This window comes from Cucurbita pepo, chromosome LG05 (genome assembly GCF_002806865.2).
Source record: "Cucurbita pepo subsp. pepo cultivar mu-cu-16 chromosome LG05, ASM280686v2, whole genome shotgun sequence".
In the NCBI taxonomy this organism is placed as follows: domain Eukaryota; kingdom Viridiplantae; phylum Streptophyta; class Magnoliopsida; order Cucurbitales; family Cucurbitaceae; genus Cucurbita; species Cucurbita pepo.
Window position 1 is genome coordinate 9,216,832 of NC_036642.1, and position 26,700 is coordinate 9,243,531.

Genomic DNA, 26,700 nt, shown 5'->3' on the forward strand with positions numbered 1-26,700 from the left:
TTGGTTGATCTGAATGATTTTGTTCATTGATGAATGATGCTGTTAATGAAATGCCTCAAGTATTTGTTTGGGGTCGATCATGCCACGCAAAAAATGAATTACATAGAGTAATGTCAACGTTTGTAAATGTGAGATCCCACATTGATTGGAGAGGGGAACGAAACATCCTTATAAGGGTGTGGAAACATCTCCCTAGTAGATGCATTTTTAAATCGTGAGGCCAACGATGATACGTAATGAGCCAAAACAGACAATATCTACTAGTAGTGAGCTTGAGCTATTACAAATGATATCAGAACCAGACACTGAGTAGTGTGTCAACAAAGACACTGCCCCCAAGAGAAATAGTAAGATCCCACATTGATTGGAGCGATGAAAAAACATTTCTTATAAGGGTATGGAAACTTTTCCCTAATAGATGCGTTTTAAAGTCGTGAAGCCGACGATACATAATGAACCAAAGTGGACAATATGTGCTAGCAATGGGCTTGAACGGTTACAGTAAAGTTGTATGAAGTAGTTTGAGTACACAGTTAAGAGCAGTACCGGATTGATTGTCATAATCACGGAGATACAGTTCATCATTTCTATGCGATGTTATTAATTTAAGCTCAAATTAGAAGGATCGTAAGGTTGAAATTAATGAACCTTTCATTTTTCCAAGATGTGAGGTTAATAAACATGTCAACTTCCAACCATATTTTGAATATGTTTCCACTATCACTGTTCAATATGTTACCATCCTTTAGATTTCTTTTGTTTTTGACTTTGTTTTCCATTGGCTGTTCAAACAGTTACCATTTCCCTTTACTCTGAAAGGAAGCTTAATTATGTGATATTGGTTAGCAGTAGGTTCAGAAAGGTGTGGAAGCTGAGACCATTTTGATTGCTCAATAAATGAAAGAAAATGGCAGTTGAGTTGGTTTCTGGCTGGTGTGGCCAAGACTTCCTCATGCATTGCAAAGCCAGTCCTTATCATTTAAGGGCTCCCCCTCCTACCACATGTGACATGCCCTTAAGTCTCAAAACTCTGCTTTTTACTCACTTATCTGCAGCTATATAATGAGCTTCATCTGTTTCATTTCTTGTACACTGCCCCGAAGCTCATAGCTGCTGCTCGATCTCGGGAGAGTTGGTTTCGGGTCAGATTTGGCATTGTGGTTTCACCATGAGGAATCCTTCTCTGTTTGGAAGGACACCCTTGTTGTGCTTCTTCTTGGTGTCATTTGTATTTGCTGCAACCTTGTGCTATGCTGATGTGAAGACGGTCGAGGTCGTTGGCGTTGGCGAATGTGCTGGCTGCAAGGAGAGTAACATCAAAACTAGTCATGCCTTGTCAGGTATGTATGCCTGTTTTTGTGAGATCCCACATTGGTTAGAGAGGAGAACGAACATTCCTTATAAGAGTGTGGAGACCTCTTCTTAGTAGACACGTTTTAAAACGCGAGGTTGACGGCAATACGTAATGGGCCAAAGCGGACAATATGTACTAGCTATGGGTTTGAGCTATTACAAATGGTATCAAAGCTAGGCACCGAATGGTGTGCTAGTGAGGATGCTGGGCCTCCAAGACGGGTGGATTGCGAGATCCCACATTAGTTGGAGAAGGGAACGAAACATTCCTTATAAGGGTGTGGAAACCTCTCCTTAGCAAACACGTTTTAAAACTGTGAGTCTGACGGCAATACGTAACGGGCCAAAACAGACAATATCTACTGGCGGTGGATTTGAGCTATTACCAATGTCATCAGAGCTAGGCACCAAATGGTGTGCAAGCGAGGACGCTAGCCCCTTAAGGGGGGTGGATTGTGAGATCCCACATTGGCTGGAGAGGGGAACGAAACATTCCTTATAAGAGTGTGGAGACCTCTCCCTGTCATACGTGTCTTAGAACTGTGAGGTTCACGACGATACGTAACGGACCAAAACAGACAATATCTACTACCAGTGGACTTGGGCTGTTACAATTCTTAGACGTTTTTTTCGCAATAAAGTAACCAAAACATGTTTGGTTGCAGGACTAAAAGTAGCCATAGATTGCAAATCAACCGATGGCCACTTCAAAACAAGAGGAATTGGAGAGCTAAACGAAGAAGGAAAGTTCAAAGTATTGCTTCCAAATACCATTGTGAAAGATGAAAAATTAAAGGAAGAATGCTATGCACAGCTTTACAGTGCATCAGCCACCCCTTGCCCTGCCCATCATGACCTTCCCTCCTCTAAGCTCATTTTGGTGTCCAAATCAGACCAAACACACACCTTTGGGCTCTCAGGTAACCTCAAGTTTTCACCTCAAACTTGCACATCAGCCTTCTTGTGGCCATCTTTCAAGTACCCTCCCCTCCCAAACTTCCCTCACTTCCCTTTGCCTCTCCCTCTAATCCCCAAGTTTCACCATCCATACTTCAAACACTTTCTCCACCCATTCTACAAAAAACCAACTCCACCACCGGTTCCCATTTACAAGAAGCCTAGTCCTCCTCCTGTCTACAAAAAACCCCTCCCACCGTCGGTTCCTGTTTACAAAAAGCCTCTTCCACCACCGGTTCATGTGTATAAGAAACCACTTCCACCGCCGGTCCCTGCTTACAAAAAGCCTCTTCCTCCGGTTCCTGTGTATAAGAAACCACTTCCACCACCGGTTCCTATTTACAAGCCTCCCATCCCAAAGATCCTACCACCACCTAGTCCCATTCCATTTTTGAAGCCAAAACATCCCTTCTTCAAGCATCTACCTCCCATTCCAAAGATACCCCATCATCCTTTCCTTAAGAAGCCATGGCCTCCCATTCCTCACTTCCCTCCTCTTCCCAATTTCCCACCAAAGTACTTCTCCCACCACAAGTTTGGAGGTTTCCCTAAACACCCACCTCCTGCTCATCATTAGCCTATTATTGTCTTCAACATGGTATTGTGCAGTGGAGGTTTAGTCACTTTCAGCTGCTGCAAATAAAGCTCCAGTTTCTGGCATAGAAATGGATTCAAATCAGTGAGTGTTAATAGGAGCAGGACTGAACTGTTGTTTGTTTTGTTTTTACATTTAAACTTAGATTTGTGTGGATTGTTATGATTGTTGTGATTCTGTAAATTTATTGAACAATTTTTCGTTTAGAAAATTGTACTCTCAGATTCTTCTTGCATGTTATTGTTCTTTGTTTCAGAAATGGGAATGAATAGGCACAAATGCTTCAATACTTACATGTTTATAATATATTGTTTAATTCCTTTTTAACTTCAAATTTAGTTTTTTTTTTTACAAGTTTTAGGACAATTTTTATTTTTGGTCGAACGGGAAATGGGTCGAGCAGAAATTGAAATTCTAGAAATCCCACGTGCCGACTTAACCTCATTGTAGTGCTTAAAACCCGAGGCTGACCCAAGTCCAACTTAAGTTTGACGGTTGGCTAGGTCGATTCAATTCAACTGTTCCATGAGTATATAAATAAGGGAAATATCGTGAGTATATAAATAAGAAACAGTATTTCTATTGGTTTGAAGGCATAACATGGACAATATAAATCAATACATGGGTATTTCGAGGATCACTGTCTTGAACAAGTGGTATTAAATTCATGTCCTAACTTAACCATGATGGCAGAGTCCATTCCTCGAGTGTGTTGAACAAAGTTACAATTCTCGAAAACATAGTCATACATAGGTATCTCGAGGATCACCGTCTCAAACAAGTGGTATTAAATTCATGTCCTAACTTAACCATGATGGTAGAGTCCATTCCTCGAGTGTTGAACAAAGTTACAACTCCCGAAAGCATAGTGATGGAAATGACTCCAATAAAAGCTACGATTAGGGCGTACTTGAAAGTAATATTTATAAACTTAAAAACTAATTTTTTTTAATGTAAATTCGTCCCATAAAAAAAAAAAAAAAAAAAANAAAACATTTGAATTTATTTTAAAAATATTTATACTTAATTAAGTGGAATTACAATATTACCCTTCGACCTTTTCATCGTCGCTTAAAAACATAAAATAACCAAACGAGGAACTAATATTTACTTCGTCCCTGCCTGAGGCGCGCTCCGCCAATTGCTGGGGCCTCTGAAACGCAGAGGCGCGAAAAAGAGTGGAATCAAACGGGCATTTCTGTGTTCATTCTTGCTAGCTAGGGTTCAGCTTCCAAGCTCTCACTCCCATGGCCGCCTCCACTTCCGTCGACTCTTCTCTCTGGTGGGATCCTTTCTGTCTACTTCTTACTGAGCTCGAAAATGTCCCCCTCTCTTCTGCAGAACTTCCTCCAAAACTGGTGACAATTCCTCCCCTTTATATTTCAGGCGGGAGTGATTGAGTGGACATTAACCGTGGCAGTGTCTTTTTTCAGGTGAAAAAGTTGGACGACAACCGTGCTTGGTTCTTGGATACTGTTTCACTCTTCAAGAAACCGAATGAGAAATCGAGGGCGGCTTTAGATTCTCAGGGAATCAAAATAGGAGCACACACATTGTCTATACAATCTGAGCTTAAAGACAAGGCTCTCAAGCTCAGCTCCTATCTGGTATGCCTGTTTGCTTTGTATTCTGCAGTTGTTGTATTCGGATTTTGAATGTTTTCCACTGCATTTCAAATGTCACTTAGCTAATAATTCACTTCTTTCGTTAGTCTTGTTGTATGCACGAAAACATGAGAATTCTGTTCTTCTTACTATTTTATTTTAAAAAAATACGAACTTATCGTTGATTAATGAAAATGAACAAAATTGTTCGAAGGATATGAATTTCTATGATAAGTGAGAATGAACAAAGTAAAGGGTAAGAAAGAAAACCACAGAGGGATTATCATCCCAACTAAAACAAGAGAATAAAAGACTTGAAAGAATAGAGAGCATGAGAATTCTCATATTATATTTACTGGACATGTTACTTTTTTTTCCCCTCGATAAAATAATATATTATCGTTTTATTTATTGATGATATCCTTGTATCTGTCGGTTTCAGTGTCTGGACGAGGTGCAATCATACATTCTGGCTGAACGAACCACTGAACACGAAAATTTAGCTAGCAATTCCCCATTTCAGGAACTTCTTCACTTGGTTAGTAGCTTGTTCCATTTCTTCTCATATGTACCTTTAATAGACACCTTTCGAGCTAGGTGTTACATTTTTTTTTCCTCAATGGTGGAGATTCAATATTTAATCATATATTAAGTCAAGTCTATGATGATAACGAGTAGCAGTAACACTAGGTGGACTTTAATGAGTCAGTAGAGATGAGATATCCACTCTTAGTCAAATGAGATACAAATAATGGCAAGGCACTAGTTGAGTCTAAGATAAGAGCAAGAAGCATCAACTTGATAGACAACTCATCAATAGAAGGAAAAACAGTATGAGAAAGAGGAACTTAAAAGAGCTGAAAGGTATGGAAACCACAAACATATTACGAAAACAAGAAAACGCAGGTGAACACTTTTTGTACATTGGGTTTGCAAGATCTAGCTCACCCTTAAAAATGGAGAGTACCTTCCAACATTAGGCAAAGGAGGAAAAACACTTCAAATCACCTTTTAGGAGGACGACTTTTTCTTAACTTTTGTGACCACCTAAAAATGATAGGATTATGACACAGTGGGAGCATTATGAACAAGAATGATGATTGGGAAGGAAGCAACCTTGCAACTCGCTTGAAGATGCATTTCTGTCTATCAACCTTAAGCCCAAACAACAACTAGAACACATGGAAAATTTGTTGATGTTATTGAAAGAGCCCTTCCATACTATCATTTATAAACTGGAGTTGGAGTAGATGCATTCTTTCCTTCCCACCCAGAAACCTTTTATACGATCTCCCTCTAAATCCTTAAATTGCTGTTTGCCAAAATATCAATCACCATAACCATCATGGGTTGGAAGTGGTCATAGGGACCAATGGAAAAAGTAAAAGGTTTTTCCTTCTATTGATGAGTGATTCCCGTTTCTATTGATGAGTGATCACCATAACCATCACCATAACAATTTAAGGGACCAATGGAAGTGGTCATAGGGACCAATGCCAAAATATCAAACCATGGTAAAAATCTACCTCGAAAATTAATATTCTATGTGTTTTCTTCGCAACTAAATGTAGTAGTGTGTTAAGTATGTCTCGAGAGATTAGTAAAGCTGTGCCTAAGTTGGCCTTGATACTCAAATATATTTTAAAATTGTCAACTGCCACCATGAAGAGGAGAGGAAAGGGTTCTTTTCTTTATTTATTTTTGTTTTCAAGTTGGTGGGGCTGCTTGAAAGGTTGGGGCATGTGATATTTTGATCTTGTAAATCATCTAAAAAACTTATGAATGCTAGAAATTTTATGTAGGTTGTAGGACCAAAGTAGTGGCAATCATTTGAGCTGTGTTGTCAAGCAACACTTAGATTAAAACTCAAACAGTATTGTTCATTTGATTTTTTGTTAAATTTCCTGGTTAAGTTTAATAAGTTTTCTAGTTTAGTTAAGCTAGTGTTTTCCAAGATAGTGAAATCACTCTCAAGAAAAGGATGGCTAGACAACCACGAGTGGTGGGCATTGACCTAGTGGCCATAAGAGCCTCCTCCAAAGGCACCAAATGCAACTCACCAACCAAAACCTCATCCTTACCGATGGTAACTCAAACAAATTTCCGTTGGTGGAGTTTGAGAATTTTATCGTCTTTAATTAGGACTTGGCAAATTGAGTCCATAATGACTGTAAGATCTTGTAGTGAATTTGGGTTCTTCAATTGTGTTTTGATTTCTCTTTATGTTTCCCCATTGCAAGCAGTATCTAATAATCTGATTTTGGTTCAAATAGCTATGAAAACTGCAGGAGAATCCTAAATATAGAAATTTTAAAATTAATCCACTAGCATTCTACGTCATATTTAAGAACTCAAATGAATATGTTCTACATGTTTCATAATACTTTCTAAGTTATTGTTGTCTTATTTGGTTTTATTATTTTAATGAAGGTTCTACTTGAATATTACATTGAACGGCAGTGCTTGCTGAAATGTACAAGGCGCATACTCTTGCATGCTTGTAAGTTCATTTTGATGAGTGATTCCCGTTTCTGATTTGTTTTCTTCTTTTTCCTCTCTTTCTGTATATATGAACTTCTCTAATTTAGGACTGCTTATTTCCAATAGATATTAATGTTTGCTTATGCCTAATTGATTTTATTGATGTTCTCAATGTAGTATATGTTGGAAATGGTTCCAAAAATGGTGATATTTGTGACAAGGCACTAAGTCTGGTTACTGATGGATTGGAAAGCAAACTTATACTTGTCTTGGAGAGCCTTATGTCCTCCGCTCACCCTGAGCAGATGGTATGGTTAGAATGGATGATGCTTTCTCCTTTTCTCCTTTACTGTTGCATTATTGTAAAAGCATATGTCTTATTGCTACCTTTCTCAATCATGTTGTATTATATGTTCTTCTAATTTGAATATCCTGGACACCTTTTTGCTCTTTCCTCTTTTGATTCTAAATACTAGGCGATGATACTTGTTGCTTTTAGTTAGTCCTAGAGTTTACCCAACAATGCATATGATTTTCTTGCATCCATTTTTGTGGGACATTCATTCCATGGAGTGAAGAAGACTTTGTGGCTTGCTTTCAACAAAGTTTATTTATTTATTTATTTTATTTTTTATAATTTATTAGAAACGAGAGGAATAAAAATCTTTTGAGGGATTCTTTCTCTACGTTTGTTAGTTTTTTGGATTTAATAATTTTTCCTGCTATGTACTGGCTATGATTTATTCTTTTGGATTGGAGTATGTCTATCAGTAGTTGTGGAGGCCCTCTTTTTGGGCTGTCATTTTATTCCCTTGTAGTTGCTCATAAGAAAAACTAACATGGTATATTAAATAGATTGAGCTTCCACTAGTAACCAAATGTGTAAAACTAGTGGTTGTCTCTTGAGATTATAGGTTTTTTTTTTTTTTTTTTTTTTTCATCTGTGAATTTAGNAATGAACATAAAAGGGGCTTACAAAAACTACATCCCAGAAAAAGGTGCCCGAGCAACAATTAAAGTTCTAGCAGGATAAGAAAGGGCTCCAAAATAGGATCGAGAGGATAATTACAAACATCCTTCGAGGTAGATTCTCAAAGGGTAAAATTAAACTTAGCAAGAGCTCACGTCTCTGTCCGTGACCATGCCTTCTCTATTATCCCGTGTGATTAGTTGAGGTGATTGTTGCCTGGACACTCTCAAAATGCTAAAAGAAGAAGACAATTACCTTGAAATCAGAGCGTATAACCTATTTCTTGTTTATTCTGAAATTGTTGCTTTGAATATCACTTGGATGTTTACTTCTGTCCCTATAATACACCCACCCACCACCACATTTGTTGATGATTTTAACTGGATATTAACCGTTGGAATGCTATGTAGGACATTGACCTTTTCACATTTTGGGCTGAAGAGACTTTGACAGAAGATAATCTAATTTTGGACATTCTGTTTATTGCATACTATGAGTCATTTGTTAGATGTAATGGTGAGCGATGGAGGGCATTGTGCCTGCTTTATAAGGTACATCTGTTTCTTCTATTGCTATCTCTCTCTCTCTCTCTCTCTCTCTCTCTCTCTCTCTCTCTCTCTTTTGGATAACGTGTGTCCAGGCCAGTGTATCTCTTCCTTTGTTATACTTCTATAAGTATTCTACTATCCTATATATGCTAACGATGCAAGTGGTCCAGGGAATCATATCTGGATCTTATAACATTGAAATGCTTTCAATATCAAGTGCAGCAATACATTCTTCTTGTCAAGTTAAAGTTCGACTATTATTTATCCTTATGGAAACGTTGGACCTAGAAAGTCTTCTCCAGATGGTTCATGATCAAACAACTTTCAGGTTTTCATCTTGTTTGGTAACGTTTTTATATTTTAGGATTGCTAGGTGGCCAATTAATAAGGATGTTTTACCTTTTCTTTATGAACATATAGTTTCAATCACTGTTGAAATGTGAAAAGTGTAGAAGCGTGTAAAAGCGATTGTGAAAGTGTAAAACTGATTGAATGTTTCCGTTGATAGTCCTCATTCACTGGTTCAAGCGGAATCAAAGAATTCTTAAAGAAAAGAGTATGGTTTGGTTTGAATGTTTTGATCTATCTAGGCTAATGGCTTCTCATTAGTGTTCACTTTCAAACTTCTTTGATCACTATTCAAGTGTTGTTTCTTCAAATTGGGATCCTTTTATTCATTCTTCCTAATTGTTTTTTTTAATTTATTTTCCTATTTTCTGTCTTCATCCATTTATTTGTAACTTCTGATTTATGTTAGTTTTCCTAAGTAGGAGTCACAATGCCAGTAGAGATCATATACTATTTTTATATATGTGGATGTATGAATTTAAAGCTTGCTAGTAGGATACTTCTTGAGGCGTGTTTTTAAATACTTAACACCTTTAGTTCTAGGTAGTTGCTAGAAATTAGTCGGCTATCAATCGGTTGTGATTGTGTTTGTAAATCGTGCTGTTGTCTTTTAGAGATTGGGGAGCTTTTTGTTTAAGGAGGTTCCATCTATTGGCGTTAGCAAATTTCTCCCTGTTGATGAATATTCAATTATGTTTAACATCGGATAATAATATATGAAATCCATAATATGTAAAATAAAGATAAAATATTTATTAAATTTAAGTTCAGTCTAAAAAATTTTAAGCTTATTTTGAATGGGCTTTTGAAGTTTTAAAAGTGACGAACATTTTCTTGAACTTTCCCCAGATCTTTCTTCTTCGATCTTTTTAGGTTTCCAACTATTTTGGTTTGATAGAAAGACTTTGGACATGACAAGCCTTTTTTTTCTCTTCTTTGAGATCAACATGTGATCCCAGGGAGAAGGGATGTTAGAATTTGGTCCCCCAATCCTTCTAGGGGTTTCTCTTGCCATTCATTTTTTTTTTTAGTTTCGTCTTTCCTTTCTCTCTCCATTGTGTCCATTGTCTTTTCCTCTATCTGGGAGGTTTAAATTCAAACAAGATCCTAGTAGAGTATTAATGGGTTATGCTAGAAATGTTAATAGTGACATTATTATAATTACTTTGTATTTTTTAGGTTGAATCGATTTTAAATAGTGGGAGTAAGGGAGTTTAGATATTAGGGAAAGTATGGAGAATCTATCCATTGTGGATTGTGGGAGAATGATAATCCACTTAAAAAACTATTACCAATGTGATTTCTCTTTATATTGCAATACGTTTTCTTAATATCGGAATCTTGCCAGCTAGCCCTCTATGAATAGCAAATCATGGGTGCCTCTTTGCCTCCAAGTTTTGATGGAATTTGTTAAATATGTTTTTTTGCCCGTTTCCTCTTTTCCAGGAGTTCTCTTATGTGTTATTTTTGGTGGGCATTCAAAAAAAAAAAAAAATATATATATATATATATTTCCATGGTTAGACTTTGTGGCTTGATGCTATTAGGGGTATTATGTAGGACGTGTGGTGAGAGAGAAATTGAATACTGAGGCTTCTTTTGTTAATAGCATACAACATTTAGTCTCTTGGTGGAGTTCAAATCACAAAGATTTCTTTTGTAATTGTAGTCTTTCCATGATGGTTAGAAATTGGAAAGCCTTTTTGTGATAGTTTGTCTTTGGGAGAATTGGAACTATTTTTGAGGACAGGAGCATTTCGTTGGGACCATCTGAGAGATCAGTGTTTTCATCTCTTCCTTGTTGAGTTCCCTTGTGAAGGACTTGTGTAACTATGGCCTTAATTTTCTCATCGACTTTAGATGGCTTTGCCTTGTTTATTTCATTTTTTCGATGAAATGTTCCCCATAAGAGTAGGATTAGGGGCAACTACTTGTGTCTATTACTTATTAATTTGGTTTTTTAGCATTTTTTCCTAATAGGTCATGTCTCTCCTTCTTATCTCTCATTTTGAAGTACTTTTCCATTCCACAGGCAGGGTGCTTCAGTTTTTACCTCGTCTGATTTTCAAGAGATGGATGCAATAGTCTCTAGTTTGAATGCTTTCGAAATAAAAGAAGCAGGCCCTCTGTTACTAACATGGGCAGTTTTCTTGTGTCTAATATCATCACTTCCCGGAAAAGAGGAACACAATGGGCTGCTGGTATGTGGGTCTGCGAAAAGTGCTTGTTTGTTCGAGAATTTATGAATACTACATATTATTTCAATTTCAACTTTTTGTTCGTGACCAGGAGATTGATCATGTTGGCTATGTTCGTCAAGCTTTTGATTCGGCAGCATTCAATTATTTTCTTGATATACTTCACAGTGATTTACTGAAGGAATCGGAAGTATGCTGCCTTTACTTGGTTTTCTTATTCTTATCCAATCAATAAATGAATTTGACAGCTCTGATATCCCGTTCGTGCTTTGTGCATGATTCTGACTCATTTTAGTTTCTACTTTTTTTTTGTAAGGTTTGTTAATCTTTGCGTACTAAAATACATTGTATTTAGTATTTTTCACTTTATTTTTTTCTTATTAATTTTTCTTTATTCATGACATGTTAAGTAGTGATCATGAGCGGAGGNTAGGGACTCGTTGTTGGCTATCGAAGTGTCTTGAGAACCTTTATTTCTGCGTTTATTGCATCGTATGAAATTAATCTTCAGGTACACATTTCAATTTGATGCTTGCTTGGAATAGTTGATGCTTGGTGCAGTTGGATTAGAGGTTTTTTTTTTTTTTTTTTTTTTTTTTTTTTTTTTTTTTTTTTTTTTTTNTTTAAATTATTTTCTAATTTTTATAAGTAAAATTAAAATTTAATTTTTTAAAATGAAAATAAAAAACAGAATTTTTCATTGATGTACTGACGTATACAAATACAAAGGACATAAAAAACTTGTACTCAAAACTAAAATACAAAATTCTAAGCTTAACATGCTTGAGAAGGAACTAACCGCTTCTATAACTTCAAAAGCTACCCGTGCTTTACAGATAGCAAATGCCTAATTTTACGGATTTTCTAAAGCTTTGCGTCATGTACTTCTCCAAGAGAAACTATTACTTTCATCTTCAAATACACTCCAAAAAGACTAGAAAAACTTGAAGCACAAAAGAACCAATATCTTCATAGAGAGAAGCAGCAACACTAAGAGGACGAATGAAGACCATCCACCTCAAACCAGATCTTTCGAAATCCCAAGACCTTTGAAGTCCTAATCAGCAACCAGGAAAAGATCCCAAATCTTCACAACTAAAGAATAGCTGCAACAAACTGAGAAACTTCGGAAAGGCAAAAAAATATAAGATTCCCAAGTCTTCAAATTAGAGTTAACCTTGTACTTCTTGTTTGACCTCATTAGTTGTTTGGGTTTACTTGGGCCAAGTTGTTAATTGGCTTCTTTAGTTTGTTTGTTAGTAATTAGTTTAATTATTAGGTGAACCATCCTCCAATCTTTTGTACATGCCGAACTTTTTGATAATAGTTATGACTTTTGTTGAGTAGTGGTCGAGTCCAATCTCTTAGATGCTAGGATTCATTAATACCCTTCTCTTATTCAACTTTGTCTGTGTTGCAGGTGGAGGATGCTACCTTCCGGTCAATTTTGGATATTCTTTGCAATATATACCGTGGGGAGGTTTGGATGTATAATGATCATCAATTGTGATCATTCTGTACTTGTTGCTTCTTGTTCCTGCTACATCATTTGCTGATAATTTTCTGTCTTTATTTTGTTGCGCATGAAATTGCAGGAGTCACTTTGCATTCAGTTCTGGGACAAAGAGAGTTTCACTGATGGTCCTATTCGGTGTTTCCTTTGTGACCTAGAAGGTGAATTTCCTTTTAGGGTCGTAGAATTTGTTCGTTTTTTGTCATCTCTCTGTGAAGGAGCTTGGCCAGCAGAATGCGTGTAAGTAGTGTCTCTACTCTCTAGTTTTTGTTGGCCTTGAAATCGCAAGCAAAGCGCTCTTACCTTTGAAATCTGAAATTCTTAATCCTTGGGTGGAATATCATGTTGAATTACTACATTTTCAGCTGACTTGAAAAAATTGAAGTCAGGAAGCTTATGTTGAATAAGAAATTCTTAATTCTTTTTGTACGAAGAAAATACATATTTTTTTTAGTTGGATCTCCGTGATTAGAACATTTTTTATTGAGAAATTTCCTTTAAGTTTTCTTATCAAGTAACTTCATTGGTTTGTAAGTTCTGAAGCAGGCTGTCCTAAGTCTCTCTTGAAGCCTCTTGTTGGATCCTCCCTTCAAGATATATACCTAATTTGGATACTTTTTTTTATATCATTCACAGTTTCTTTTATGGCTTTCAGTTTTGTACTGTGGTTCTTAGCTTGGTTTGATCTGTTTTTTTAGTTCTTTTTTGTTGCTTCTTTTCACTCCCTTGTTGGAGTTTGTTTCTTTGTGCATTCGTCTTTTTTCATCTCTTAATGAAAAGTCTTGTTTAGTATTAAAAAAATGAAAAAGAGAGGAAAAAAAAAAAAAAAAAAAAAAAAACTATTGCAAACCAGTTAGTACAAGGCATCAAATATCTAATTGTCCAACATATCGTGAATTTGTGTGCATTTAGGTCCAGCTCACCGTTAGGGGTGTAAAATTATGTGATCATTTTATGTGGTTCTTTCAGTAGAAGCAGATACCTCTTTTTCTTATATTGTTGGTACCTTCTGCGACATTTGAAATCAAGAGAAACAGGAGTTTTAGAGGGGTGGTCGTCTTAGGGAGGTTTGAAGTACGGTTAGGTTCAGGTGTTTGGGGTCAAGTCCATAGGCTTTTTTTTGGGCTAATTTTTTTTATTGCAAGCTAGGACACCCCTTTCATTTCCTCTCCGAGTGTATAATTTATTTCTATTTGCTAGTGTTATCTTTACCTATGTTCCCACATTTGTCACCTCACCTTTATTTATTTATTTTTTCTATTTGTTCTTACTCACTTCTTTTCTTCCATCTGATATATTGATTAATATCAATAGGTTTAACTTCCTAGATAAGTCTGTGGGAATATCATCCTTGTTTGAGATTAATAGCAGTACCTCGGTGGATCGCATCCCTGAGTTTGTTGAGACCCAAGAGCCATTACTTGTGCCTGGAATGGAGGGACTTTTGATTCCCTGTAAGACACGTGGACAAGTTTTGAAAGTGGTTGGTGGAAATACTGTTCTTGTACGTTGGGAGGTAAGCAAATGAATTAATATTATTCTTCTACTTGTACCAGTTTTATCTTCTTTGGTGTTTGTGGTCTTTATCGCTTGCAAGACATCATTTTCAACATTTTTTTTTTGGACATGTAATTTTACGTCTTTTGCATTGCTACACAATACCTTGTCCATACAGTAACTATGGTCTTTGCTTTATTTCATTGTCACTACCCACAATTCCATCCGTATTTAGTTCTTCATTGTGCATGTACCATTGATTATATGCTTTGAATGCGGATAGAATTGGTGAAAGCTGGACTCTTTAGTTTGGAATATCTATGTACGACATAACTTTGACAATTCAACACACAAGACACATGTCTAACACTTATTGAACATATTAAATATATCTTGGGCACTTGTGAGCATTATTTTGAAATTTTTTTGTACACTTGAGGTAGTGTTAAAGTATTTTATTTATTTATTTATTTATATTTTTTAAAAGCATATTAGTCTAGGAACATGGTTAATTTTAAGTTACTCACCGGGTATTAACCCATTTAGAAAAATGTTTATTTGTTTTTTTTTAAACAGAGCTTAAGAGGTTGAAAAGTACAAGTAGAATCTAGGACTTTTATGATGCCGTCCAGTTGGTATGAAAATCAAAACAAGAGCAATCACAAAATTTATAGACTTTTTGGCACATAGATATGGATATTTATTTGGTCTTTACCTTTTTTAAATACTTTGTTATGAGAAATTGAATAGGTAGAGAATTAATCTCTTTTTGTTTCTTCAAAAGTTTCATTTCTCGTTTAAAAGAGGAATTCAATTGTTAATAGTCTGTAATTAATTTCTCCAACTTGAAGCATTTCATCACTTCTTTTCACATTGATTTTTTTAATGTGAATTTTTTTGAAGGTTAGTATATAATTTATTATAATTAAAAATGTAGTTTAGTTAGTGTGCCTTTACCATGTTTGTATTTTAGTTAAAAAAAAGATGATGCATCAAGTGGTGTGTTGTATCGGTGTCCTATTTTTCTGTTAGTGGTTCATTACGATTTGGTTTTTTGACTTTAACCATTTAATCTAACGTAATAGAAGTTTAGGAGGAGATGATTTATTTATCTTGAGTATATCTATTCAAGCATTAACTTAATATTGAAATCTTTCCGTTTACATTAGTCAAATTCTTTTATCAATTTATGTTGACCTTTTTTTTTTTTTTTTTTTTTTTTTTTTTTTTTTTTTTTTTTTTTTTTTTTTTTTTTTTTTTTTTTTTTTTTTTTTTTTTTNCTATCAGGGATACTCATATTGCTCATGCGTTTGGCCCAAGGAATGTATTTGAACAACAATGAACAAGTTGTTATACTTGACTTGTTCAGTCGGATGGTTTCCTTTAACACGGTATTTTGTGCTTCTCTTTTTATGTTGTTTTGTTATTTTAGTCTGCCTTTTGAACTCTCTATTACTATCCATGTGGTTTTAAAGTTTCATTATTTTAAAACTTCTCTATGAACTGTTGGCACCCGTGCTACATTTTGGATTTGTAGATCAAGGATCATAAGGGCATGTCGGGAAAAGAATTTTAACATGAGAGAAGCAAGTCACCCATCATTTTGGCCTTACTTTGGTTTATAAAGCATTCATACTGTCACAATTATGACTTTTCTTCTTACTTACCATTGGAATTTTTTTTTGTATAGGCTGTCTGTTCTGCTTTAATGGGTGCTACACAGTTTTTCAATCCTCAAGTAGCAGACACAGCTCATCCGATGGAAAAGAATATGTGGTGAATTAAAATCCCTTTCATTCGATTTAAAAGTTCCATTACTTGGAATGCTTATTTTTCATTCATCCATATAAATTAGTATTTTTCACCAGGGTGGTTGAGGTTATTTGCGTCTTGGTCAGAAATTTATCTCCTAATCCAAGTAATGCTGCAGCAATGTCCATGGGCCTGAATATTTTGTCAAAGATTTTGAAATGGTAATCTTATAATTCTTAAAATTCTTTTACACTTCGCAATGTTCTTTTTATGAATTCCTTTTATTTATTAAATTTTTTTTCATCTTGGTCCTAGTTTTCCTGCTACAGTCACTCCAGTGGCACTCAAGGCAAATATTTTCAATGTTTCTGGTCGTGATGCACTGAGGTGGAGCATTCCTTCATCTTCATTTTCTATTTTGTTTATTTTTGCTTGAAAATATTTATTATTCTGTTGCTAACTTGCACGTTTTCATCAACTTAATACTGCATTAATTCATATGGTTAGTTCTGTAAATCCTAATAATTGGATTCCAACAGCAGCACAAAATTTTCTTAGTCGATTACTATAGGTAAAATTATGAAACAGTTGGTTTCAATTTTGCCTCACAAACTTCAAATAATTTTACCTTAAAACATTTTAAATTGTTTCATGGAAATCCTTTGTTAGTAAGCTCCATTAAAAATTTCGAACAGAATAAAAGACTGAGGATAAAATTAAAATTTTCAAAACATTATATGAAAAATTGAAATCAACTACTAGGTTATGAGCAATATTGTTCCTGGGACATCCAAGACTGCCATTACTTTTGTATGGGTTGAAATTTTGGTATTTTAAGGTTTGATGTCCCATCCATAGTCTATGGATCCTTTTTATGAGGAAGATTCTTTTCTTCTTTCTTTATTCTTAAACAAATGTGTGGTTATTATACATGTATATCTACTCGTATGCATCATTAATTAACTTCACTGACTTTATTGAGTTCACAAATGATAATTTATTTCTTTCGTTCTTTATATTTTTTCAGTGAATCATGGCTTCAATTGGGAAAGCTCGCAAAGATGTTGCTTATTGACTCTGAGTATAATGATATTGACTCCCCACTGTCTATATCATGTATGTTTTGCTGTAGCTTTTAATAGTTTGTGGTTGATATGGTTTATTTCGTTTTGGCCTCCTCACTTTCTTGACTTCTTATAAAACTGGGTGTTGTAGTATTTTATTAATCTTTCTAGGATTCTTTTTCGTGGGTTCCTCTGTGAAATTTCAAGTGAGCTAGTGAAACTCAAACTAGTTCTTGTACTTGGCAACCTGTTGTTGTTGATGTCCTTACTTCAGTGCACGATGCATACTAGCATGGTCTCATTCTGGTGAACTGTTGAACTTTTCAGTATTGGACTTTACCATGCAGCTAGTGGAGACTGGATTAGAAAATGATGCTATCCTAGCTCTTATTGCTTTCTGCCTCCAGTATATTCTAGTAAATCATGAGTACTGGAAGTACAAAGTCAAGCATACTCGTTGGATTGTTACTTCGAAGGTATGTTCCCTTTTGTAATTCATATTTTCTCGGCCTAAGGTGTTGTTTTGTTACTCTGTAAAAGTCTCTGACAATAAAATCTTACAATTCTACCTTCAGTTGTGCGAACCAATTTTATTAATTGTTCTAGAAAATTTTTAAGTTTGGACATACTTTTTTGTAATCGTCTTTCAAATTGAATAATATATTTTAAATCGATTGCTATAAGTATCTTTTGTGCCTGACATGATCTTTCCAAAACTATTTTTCTCTAAGATTGCACTGATTTAAAATTTAGGAGGACACTTTTCTTCTTTTATCAGGAAACTAGCCTTATCTTTTAATGTCAAGGATCTACGTTAGCTTGTAGTTGGGAGGGTCTTTCTTTTTTTTTTTCGTTTTATTAAGTTTATTTAGGAACTTGACTGGTTGGAACTTTTTAAATTTGAATAGTTTACGTTTCATGTAAAAACAAAGAGGAGTGTCTTGGTAAATGCTTGGCTCAAATATTTGTTCAATTTCTGTGTCATTATCCATTCTGTTGCAGGTGCTTGAAGTGACGAGGAGATGCATTCTTTTAAGCTCAGGTACCGGAAAACTGGGCCCAGTTGTCCAGAATATGCTGCTTTCTGATTCTTCCATTCATAACACTCTTTTTCGAGTGGTTTGTACGACTAGACAAGCTCTTGAGGTCTGTCTAATGAAAGTAATTTGCGCATATTTTAAGCTTATTTGTCTTTTATTGCTGACATGGGGGATTATATTTATCAGAAACTATATGTTAGCCGTCTTTCTGATCCAAGGGAGATTGAGGGGTTAGAACATAGCATCTGTTCTGTGCTGGAAATTCTTTTCATCATGCTCTCTTCATTTTCAAAGGTATTTCATGATTGTATCACTTTTTTGTTTTTTAAATGCGATTGAATCTTAGTTACATTATACAAGCTTCGGATTGATATAATGGTTCCATCTTCTTCGTAGTCTTTATGCATTTCTAATCGAATATATTTAGGATTCTATTATTGTTTTTCATTATATTTTTAATATCTAGATAGATAAATTAATATCATGAATTTATTGTGTTTGATGAATTAGAAATTGGTGAGACTAGCTGTATGACTTTAATATGTCCATTTCAGGATTTGTCGGCAGCACCTACCGTCTTTCATCAAGCGTTGACGTCTTTGAAAACTAAACCAATGCCTATAGCAGCAGCCACCATTTCTTTGTTATCATATTTTCGAAATGTGGTATGAATATATTTACTTTTTGAAATTCCGTTTGAAAAATTATTTTCCAATAAATAACTGTCGTTCCAATAATTCATAAAATATCTTGAAATGAGTGAACTGCTCTGTAGTTTTTCTTTCCTTTGTTCTCTCTTCAGAAGTATATTAATAATGTTTTTATGTACTAAAATTTCTTTAATTGATGATATGATAAAAAAGAACATTAAAAGATTAAACTTCTTAGCAAAAGTTAAACAAATAAAATAATGTTAGGTGAGCTCCTCACTTCTTTGAAGCATGGTGTCCTAATGCCCCTAGAAAATCTGGGAGGATGTTGTTAAGGATGTGGGTGAACTGTTTAGTGAGTTCTACAAATGAAGTATTCAAAGTATTATTGATTTAGCGATGAATTAGATCTGTAGTATCTATGGATTATTATTTAGATTTATCTTATTTAGGAATTTATTTAGATTACCTAGTACCTAGGGAATTTTGATTAGAAATTTGGATTATCTATTAATTTAAATTTAGTCGGTCTTTCTCTATAAAAGCTGATGAGTTATAATAAATTTAAAATTAAACTTTTCAAAGTTTAGGGCATAGTTGAAATCTATCCCAAAGTTTAAAGATATTTGGTATAATTTAACCAAAAGTTTATACCAAATACCTTAAATATGCATTTCTTTGTACTATTTCATAACCTCTTGTGCTCTGCAATTCTGTTTAGTTTTCTACAAAAATAGTCCTTTAATCTGCTTATAGTCTACATTTTCCATTCCCCCCATATTTGCAGCTTTTGCTTTCATTAATGAAATAATGTATGGATATGACTGATTTGATTTATTTATTTATTTCTCTTTCATTTATTTTTATGATTATTATATTCTGTACCAAAGATTCATGGGTTGTGACATTTATGCAGAGAGTACAAGTCGGTGCGGCAAGGGTACTATCTATGTTATTGTTAATCACAGACGATTTGCAACCACATTTATCTAGTGCATGCTTTAGTCTCGACGATGAGCAGGTGTAATACTCTTTCTTGAGATATTTCCACATTGATGATTTCTTTTTCATTGGACTAATTATTTTCGTTTGTGATGTTTCTTTATTCTCATGATTTTAGATAACGGATTTGAGGCATTCAATTGGGTGCATACTTCTTAAGAAATCTGTGTGGGACGAAGACCTCTTTGTTGCCATAATTAACATGTTGACTTCAGCAGCACTTTATCAGGTTGGTTCTCAAATCTACTTTTTTTGTGGTTATTGAAAAGGAGGACGTACATGAATATAATCTTGGGCAAATGTTTGCATCCTTGAGTACCGGTTGATCAATAATTCACCTTATTTTTCTAGTTACGATCTATTTTTAAACTTTTGTACAAGAGTGCTCGAGTGGAACTACGAAGCTGTGTTTGGTCTTGTATGTCTCCTCTTGATTTCTTTTGGATAAAAAATTGTATAAAATGTCAAGGATTGCAAGGTTTTTCCTATTTTTCCCTGTAAATTTCCATGATTGAAAGAGTATAATTTAGAATACTCCTATTATTTATATATACCGCTGAACTTTGTCATTTGGTTCAAATACTCCTATTAGTTCAAAAGTTTTAATATTATTCTGGACTCTTCATAAATGTTTCAAATTTACCATGGTGATAGAAAACAGTTAATTTTTTTTAGAAAAAGTCATTGTGTCTAAATGTCGTTCTTTTGGACTTAATCCAAACAAGTATCCTATCACCACTAAGTTGTTTTAGGTTATCGGCACACTGCCTTGAGGGTAGTTTTGAAACCTTAACGAAAGGTCAAAGGTAATGTTGCAATTTTAGAAAGGTTGAGGGTAATATTAAAATTTTAGAAATAAATGTCATTATTCTGACTTGGTATTTGTTTTCTTCATTCTTCCTCTCTGCAGCCTTCTTTTCTTGTTGCTTTATTAGCTAGCAAGGAGAATTTGAATGTTCAGCTAAATTCCAGTGGTGGAGTGAATCATCAAAGTAAAGAATCTTTGCCGACTTCATCAGGGTTGGAGAAATCAAGTTTGATTGATGCGCTTGTACAATATCTAAAGGAGGCCAACAATCATGCCAAAAGGTTCATTGCCTAAAAGAATCCTTCCCGATTATTGAATGATTAATCCATTTGTTTGTACAATTTTATTGAGGTTCTATTTTCTTTTCGACGGGCGCTAGATTGCTTGTGTTATTTCATCTCTTGTCTTAACATTAGATATGTTTTCTATTTTTGATCTACAGCAACCTCCGGATACAGCTGAATATACTCAACTTTATGAAGGCACTTTGGCAGACAGCTGGTCCATTTATAATGATTTTGGATAGGATGAAAACCTCAGATAAGGTTTTGGAACAATTGACAGACAGTGTTTCACACTTTCTTTCTGGAGAAACTTGTGCCCCAAAAAATATTACTGAGATGCAGGCTCTAAACTCTGCTTACAAATTTCTCTCTCTCTCGTCCACGATGGAAATAATGTCGTATGACATATTTCTGCAAAAAAAGTTGCTACATGGTGAGTCAATTGCGAAACAACAGGCTGGATCGAAGGACAAAGCTACGGTTGTTGCGAGCAATGAAAATCCAAAATCATTGGCGAGTCTCTCTGATGTTAAGAATATGTTATCAACTGCTTGTGATGGCTCCCTTTTAGGCAAGCTGACCAGGCTGCTTGCTTCCTGTCAATTCGATAATGAAACATATTACCGTGCGAAGGTGGTTTTCATTCAGTTTATTTTTTCTTTCTTTCATCTCTCAGCTTTTAAAAAAAAACACTGTAATCTCTATCCTTCTGTACTCCTAAGTTTTGATTTCTGCTTTTTATTTTTATTTTTTATTATTATTATTATTATTATTTTTTTTTTTACTTCTGTACTCTAGAGCTACCTTGACAAGTTGATATATTTTCCAGAGCTGTTTGCTGTTTTTGTCTATTGAACTTAACAAGTCTTGTACTTACTAACAGGTTGCTTCCAGTCTATTCCTTGTGCATGTGATGTCAAAATCAGCAACTGGTGATGGGGGAAGCATGTCAGTTTCATTGCTTGGGAAAATCCATGAAATGTTGAAAAAGGTTGAATTCTTTCATTGTCATTCCTCAAATCAAGGCCTTCCAAGGGCTTCATTTGATAATTAATTTTTTATTGCAGTTTAATTTCATATAATTTTCTAATGGCAGTGATTTCTTTTGCAGCTTATCAGTTTGCCTGCCTTTGCAGAATTGTCAGCACAATATTTGCAGCGTGGTTACAGGTAGACTACTTTTTTTTTTTTTTTTAAAAGTAGACGTCTAAATCATTGTCCATTTCAATATTTGTGTATTCCGGTTTTATGTTGTTTATTTTATTTCCTTCTTTCATTTTCATTCCTTCTATTTATAATTTATTTACTGTCTTTTGCAGTGGAGGTGATGAATTGAACAGTTTGATATTGAGCGATCTTTATTATCATCTACAGGGAGAGCTTGAAGGCCGTAAAATTGGCTCTGGACCTTTTAGAGAGCTTTCCCTGTTTCTTATCGAGTCCGAAATTTTCCGTTCTTACCAACATAACTATGAAGATGACATTTTTGTGACCGCCAAAGATGCGTACTTGTTTGACCTCGTGCATATGCAGACAGATTTGGGATTAGATCTATGGGATTATTCAGAATGGAAAGAATCTAAGGCAATTGCAGCAAGAATGCTTAGTAGCATGGAGGATGTAAACTCAATGATGCTGGTCACCAGATCAAAACTTACTGCGTTGAAGGCATTGATAGCCATCTTGACTTTGATTCTCGATGACGTAAGTTTTGAGCATTCTAACAGATTGTTTTTTGTTCTCAATGATATTCTATCCTTATCAAAAGCATAAGTCATACCTAAACGAATACAAAGTGAAAACGAGAACAACTCTTAAAATAAATAATTCAAGATCGCCCTAACTTTGATCATAATTTACAACACTCCTCTCAAGGTTGGTTGTATCTATTATACAATCCTAACTTGCTATTCAAATCTTCAAGGTTAGATCTTGGCAAAGGCTTGGTAAGAATATCCACCAATTGTTGTTCGGTAAGCCCATAGTTGAGTTGAAGTACTCATTATTGTCTTTTTCTGTCGATTTCAACATGTTTTGTCCTACCATGATGAACTAGGTTCTTTATGAATCAACTCTCTCGATATAAATGCCTTCACAACAAGCAAGTGCTCTAAATTCAACTTTTGCACTACCATTGACCATGGAGTTCTTTTTGATCCTCCATGTAACAAAATTACCTCATACAAAGGAACAATAACTTCAGTTCGATCTTCGACGCTGTGTTGTCAACTGTCCAATCTACATCAGAATATATCTCGATGTTTCTCTTGTCAGTTTCTTTGAAAAAAAAAAAGGACCAGTTATTTCCCGAAGTTATGTTGAGATATTTGAGGATTTGATATACAAATTCTCAGGTTCTTCATTGAGACTATGCATAAACTGACCAACCATACTAACAATAAATCCAATATTTGGACGTGTATGAGAAAGATAGATGTTAGTATGCCCCATTTTGGGGTGTGCTTTCATGATGGGGTCCAATTTTCTTTTGAGAGTCCATAGAAGAGTTTGCTAGTTTACATCCTAAAATACCAGTTTCTTTACGAAACGACCGGATGAAGGAATGACCTTGATTTAAGTAGCCTTAAGTTGATCTCATTAATTTATTTGTATTGTTACCTAGTATCTAGGTATTTATTTGGTTTTATTATTACCTAGTATCTAAGGATTTATTTAGATGTATTGTTACTTAGCATATAAGGATTTAGTTAGCTTTTATGTATTATAAAAGAAACATGTACCTCTACGAAAATTAATATGAAATCAAGTAAGATAATTTACACTTATAACATGGTATCAAGTCATTCTATTTTGGGAAGCTGATTAATTGGCGTAGCCTTCATAGCTACCCATCTTCCTCCTTGACCAAAAGAATATAAAGCCTAAACTAAATAATCTCTAAGATTGCCTAACTTTGACCCAAATTTATAACACTTATTTATTTATTTATTTTTGTATTCTTCTTAATTCAAAGAAGTCTAAACAATGTTTACTTTGATGATTCGCTAATTTGTATGCCACATTTACGTTCTTGCAGACTTCGAAGAAAGGGGCTACAGTTAGAAAAAAGAACATCGATCAACTTGCTAAGCATTGCATTGCAGACGTATGTCATTATCTCCATGCGACTATTGAATCGTTAACATTCGGTTTGGGTATCTCCGATTGTGTCCTTGGTTTTCTTACAGCCCAATTGGAATTGCTAATTCTCCTCATCAGATCTGCAGATAAGACTGTGCCTCTGTCTGTATGTGCACTTATTGTAAAGACCTCAGGCTCCGGTCTTAAACAGTTAAGTTCCATCCAGCCAGCTGCTGGAGCTAATAAGACAATTAATCTCTTACTGAAGTTGCTTCTTTCTTCTGTGGAATATCATGATCTTAATTCATGTTCTAATGGAGAAAGTGACCCTTCGTACGTCAAAGACTTAGCTGAATTTTCTAATGTTATGTTGGGACTGCTACCTATATTATGTAGCTTCACAACAAATGCTGAGCACTGCACCCTGGCTTTGACTACTCTAGACTTGATACTAAGAAAGTTTTTGTCGTCGGAGACATGGCTTCCTGTCGTACAGAAGCATCTCCAGCTGCAACATATTTTCGTGAAGCTTCAAGATGAGAACAGTTTTTCTTCTGTTCCTATATTAATGAAGTTTTTCTTGACCCTTGCTCGTGTTCGGGGAGGTGCTAATATGCTTATAGCATCTGGTCTCTTGTCATATCTTAAGTTATTATTTACTCAATGTTTTGATGACAGTACGTGCTCACGGTTCGACTATGATAGAAATAACTTAATCTCTGGTGATAGGCCTCAAAATTACCACCAATTGATTTGGAAACTTGGATTAGCTGTTATCACAGCTGTAGTGCAATCTTTAGGAGATGGTTCTTATCTAGATGTTCTTGATAATGTGATGAACTACTTTTTCTCGGAGAAAATGTATATGATCTCCTACCATCTGAATGCACCAGACTTCTCCCCTGATGAACATGACAAGAAAAGGTCACGTTCTGGAAGAACCAAAACTTCTCTTAGTGCTCTTAGAGATACAGAGCAAACTCTCATGCTGATGTGTGTGCTAGCAAGACATAGGAACTCGTGGGCCAAGGCGACCAAAGAAATTGATTCGCAGCTGCGTGAGAAATGCATTCATATGTTGGCCTTTGTTAGTCGAGTGACTCAACGCCATGGAGAATCTCCTGTCAGGGTTGCTCCTTTCATATGTCCTCCAAACCTCAAAGAGGAGTTTGAAGATTGCAAGAAACCATCGTTTATACGCTGCAAAAGTGGATGGTTTGCTCTTTCTCCTCTCGCTTGCGGATCAAAACCCGAGTTCTCTGGTTCCTCAACATCTTTGATAGTCAGGGGTCAAACCACTGAAAGTGAAGATCCAGTTTGTCAAACATACTTCTCTGATACTCTGGCCGTACATATCTATACAATTACATTCCTTCTTTTGAAGTTTTTATGTATACAAGCCGAGGGAGCTGCTCGAAAGGCCGAGGATGTGGGTTATGTTGACCTCACAAATTTTCCAGAACTTCCAATGCCCGAAATTTTACACGGGTTGCAGGTATTTCTTGTAATTGCTGCAAAGCCTATTAGTATTACTTCGTTAGCCACTTGGAAAACTAAATAACTGTCTGTCCATGTTTGTTATACAGGATCAAGCAATGGCTATCATTTGCGAGCTCTGTGATACCGAAACAAAACATATTGATATCGATGCCCAGAATGTCTGCTGTTTGCTGCTGCAAATTATGGAGATGACCCTTTACTTGGAACACTGTGTTGTGCAGATTTGTGGCATAAGACCTGTATTAGGCCGAGTCGAGGGCTTCTCAAAGGACGTCAAGTTATTACTGAAAGGTAAGATCTATCGTTACTTCATGCAAGTAAGATCCAAATACTGTTTTCAAACCCTTCTCTTGACCCCATTAATTGTAGGTGTGAAGAGGCATGCATTCTTGAAGCAATCAATGAAATCCTTGAAGCAGATACTGTCGTTTGTCTATCCTGGATTGGTGCCAAGTGAGAATTTTTGAGTTCTGGACTCTACACGCGAATGTTTTTAAAGATTTAAAGTCTTCGTCAAAAGGTTCGTGATTCTCTTTTTAAGAAGGAATTAGAGAATTTTCAGTAGCTTTGTATATATTGCGGATTTTCCCACAGGCGTCGAGTTATATAGCTAGGATTGTAGTTCTAGTAAATATTATGAAGATGCAAGAGCCATATAATGCATTTTGGGAGCTTGTATGGGGTTGATAGGCCTTTGCAATTGCAAAGATGAACTATATGCGAGAAATGTACACTTTCGGCTCAATGGGAGGTGGTTGGCCCATAAATGTGATTTCTGAAGTCATTTTTTCTCCCCATTATGTAGCTTAGTAGGACTCAATTTCTTAACTATGATATGGAGATTCTTAAGTAGTGTGCACGAGTTGACTTGAGGATTTTTTTAGATCAATCCAAAATTTCGAGTTAGTTAGATTGGTGGCTGAGCAATTGAATAAAGTTCAACATCTCAATATGTTGTTTTTTAGTTGGGTTCGATTGGATTGTCGGGTTGTCTTTTCTTAATTATTTTTAAAAAAAATTATTTATCTATAGTACATGTTACATTATTAGCTAAAACTTTATAAAACTCATATTAAATATTAAAGTTACAATGCATGACTAGCATTTGTTACAAAGGTAAAATATTCTCAATTTTTCATGATAATGTTAAAAGTATGATAAGATAGAGTTAAATTGTACCTCTATTTTCGAATTGGTTTAGTTATCTTAACCAAATTATGTAAATCTGTATATAACTTGAATTTTGTCTTCCAAAAATTCAACAACAAAAAAAAAAAAATAAAATAAAATAAATAAATAAATAAATATATATATATATATATATATAATTTCTATTAAAANCTTATGTTAGAACGTAATAAACGATGATAACTTATAGGTGACAGGGTAGATTTAATAGTAAAAAATCTTAAAATAAATATCATATAACTATGTTAATAATTATGTTCTTTCCAT

The 26,700-nt window shown here is 35.0% G+C and overlaps 2 protein-coding genes across 2 annotated transcripts; both read left to right on the plus strand.

The window, feature by feature from the left end:
• The first annotated feature begins 1,068 nt into the window (after positions 1 to 1,068).
• LOC111794812 (proline-rich protein 4-like) lies at positions 1,069 to 3,198 on the plus strand. The gene is made up of 2 exons (XM_023676963.1): positions 1,069 to 1,340; positions 2,019 to 3,198. Exons 1-2 carry the CDS (start codon positions 1,169 to 1,171, stop codon positions 2,885 to 2,887), a joined length of 1,041 nt encoding a protein of 346 aa, XP_023532731.1. The 5' UTR covers positions 1,069 to 1,168; the 3' UTR covers positions 2,888 to 3,198.
• An 829-nt stretch (positions 3,199 to 4,027) lies between these two features.
• LOC111795266 lies at positions 4,028 to 26,155 on the plus strand. The gene is made up of 32 exons (XM_023677575.1): positions 4,028 to 4,263; positions 4,339 to 4,512; positions 4,952 to 5,047; positions 6,940 to 7,009; positions 7,168 to 7,298; positions 8,371 to 8,511; positions 8,679 to 8,836; positions 10,889 to 11,057; positions 11,146 to 11,244; positions 11,488 to 11,565; positions 12,475 to 12,534; positions 12,650 to 12,807; positions 13,882 to 14,083; positions 15,339 to 15,455; positions 15,755 to 15,840; positions 15,933 to 16,037; positions 16,132 to 16,203; positions 16,844 to 16,932; positions 17,208 to 17,356; positions 17,883 to 18,026; positions 18,107 to 18,214; positions 18,475 to 18,585; positions 19,487 to 19,591; positions 19,691 to 19,801; positions 20,483 to 20,661; positions 20,823 to 21,297; positions 21,548 to 21,655; positions 21,776 to 21,834; positions 21,984 to 22,368; positions 23,702 to 25,240; positions 25,332 to 25,536; positions 25,615 to 26,155. The coding sequence occupies exons 1-32, from the start codon at positions 4,153 to 4,155 to the stop codon at positions 25,710 to 25,712; spliced, it is 5,892 nt and encodes a 1,963-aa protein (XP_023533343.1). The 5' UTR covers positions 4,028 to 4,152; the 3' UTR covers positions 25,713 to 26,155.
• The last annotated feature ends 545 nt before the right edge of the window (positions 26,156 to 26,700 follow it).

Bases quoted from the DNA above. Each gene is read 5' to 3' on its own strand.
- LOC111794812 (XM_023676963.1), top strand. From the start codon at position 1,169: ATGAGGAATCCTTCTCTGTTTGGAAGGACACCCTTGTTGTGCTTCTTC. The intron at 1,341-2,018 runs GTATGTATGCCT...GTTTGGTTGCAG, and splicing joins AACTAGTCATGCCTTGTCAG to GACTAAAAGTAGCCATAGAT.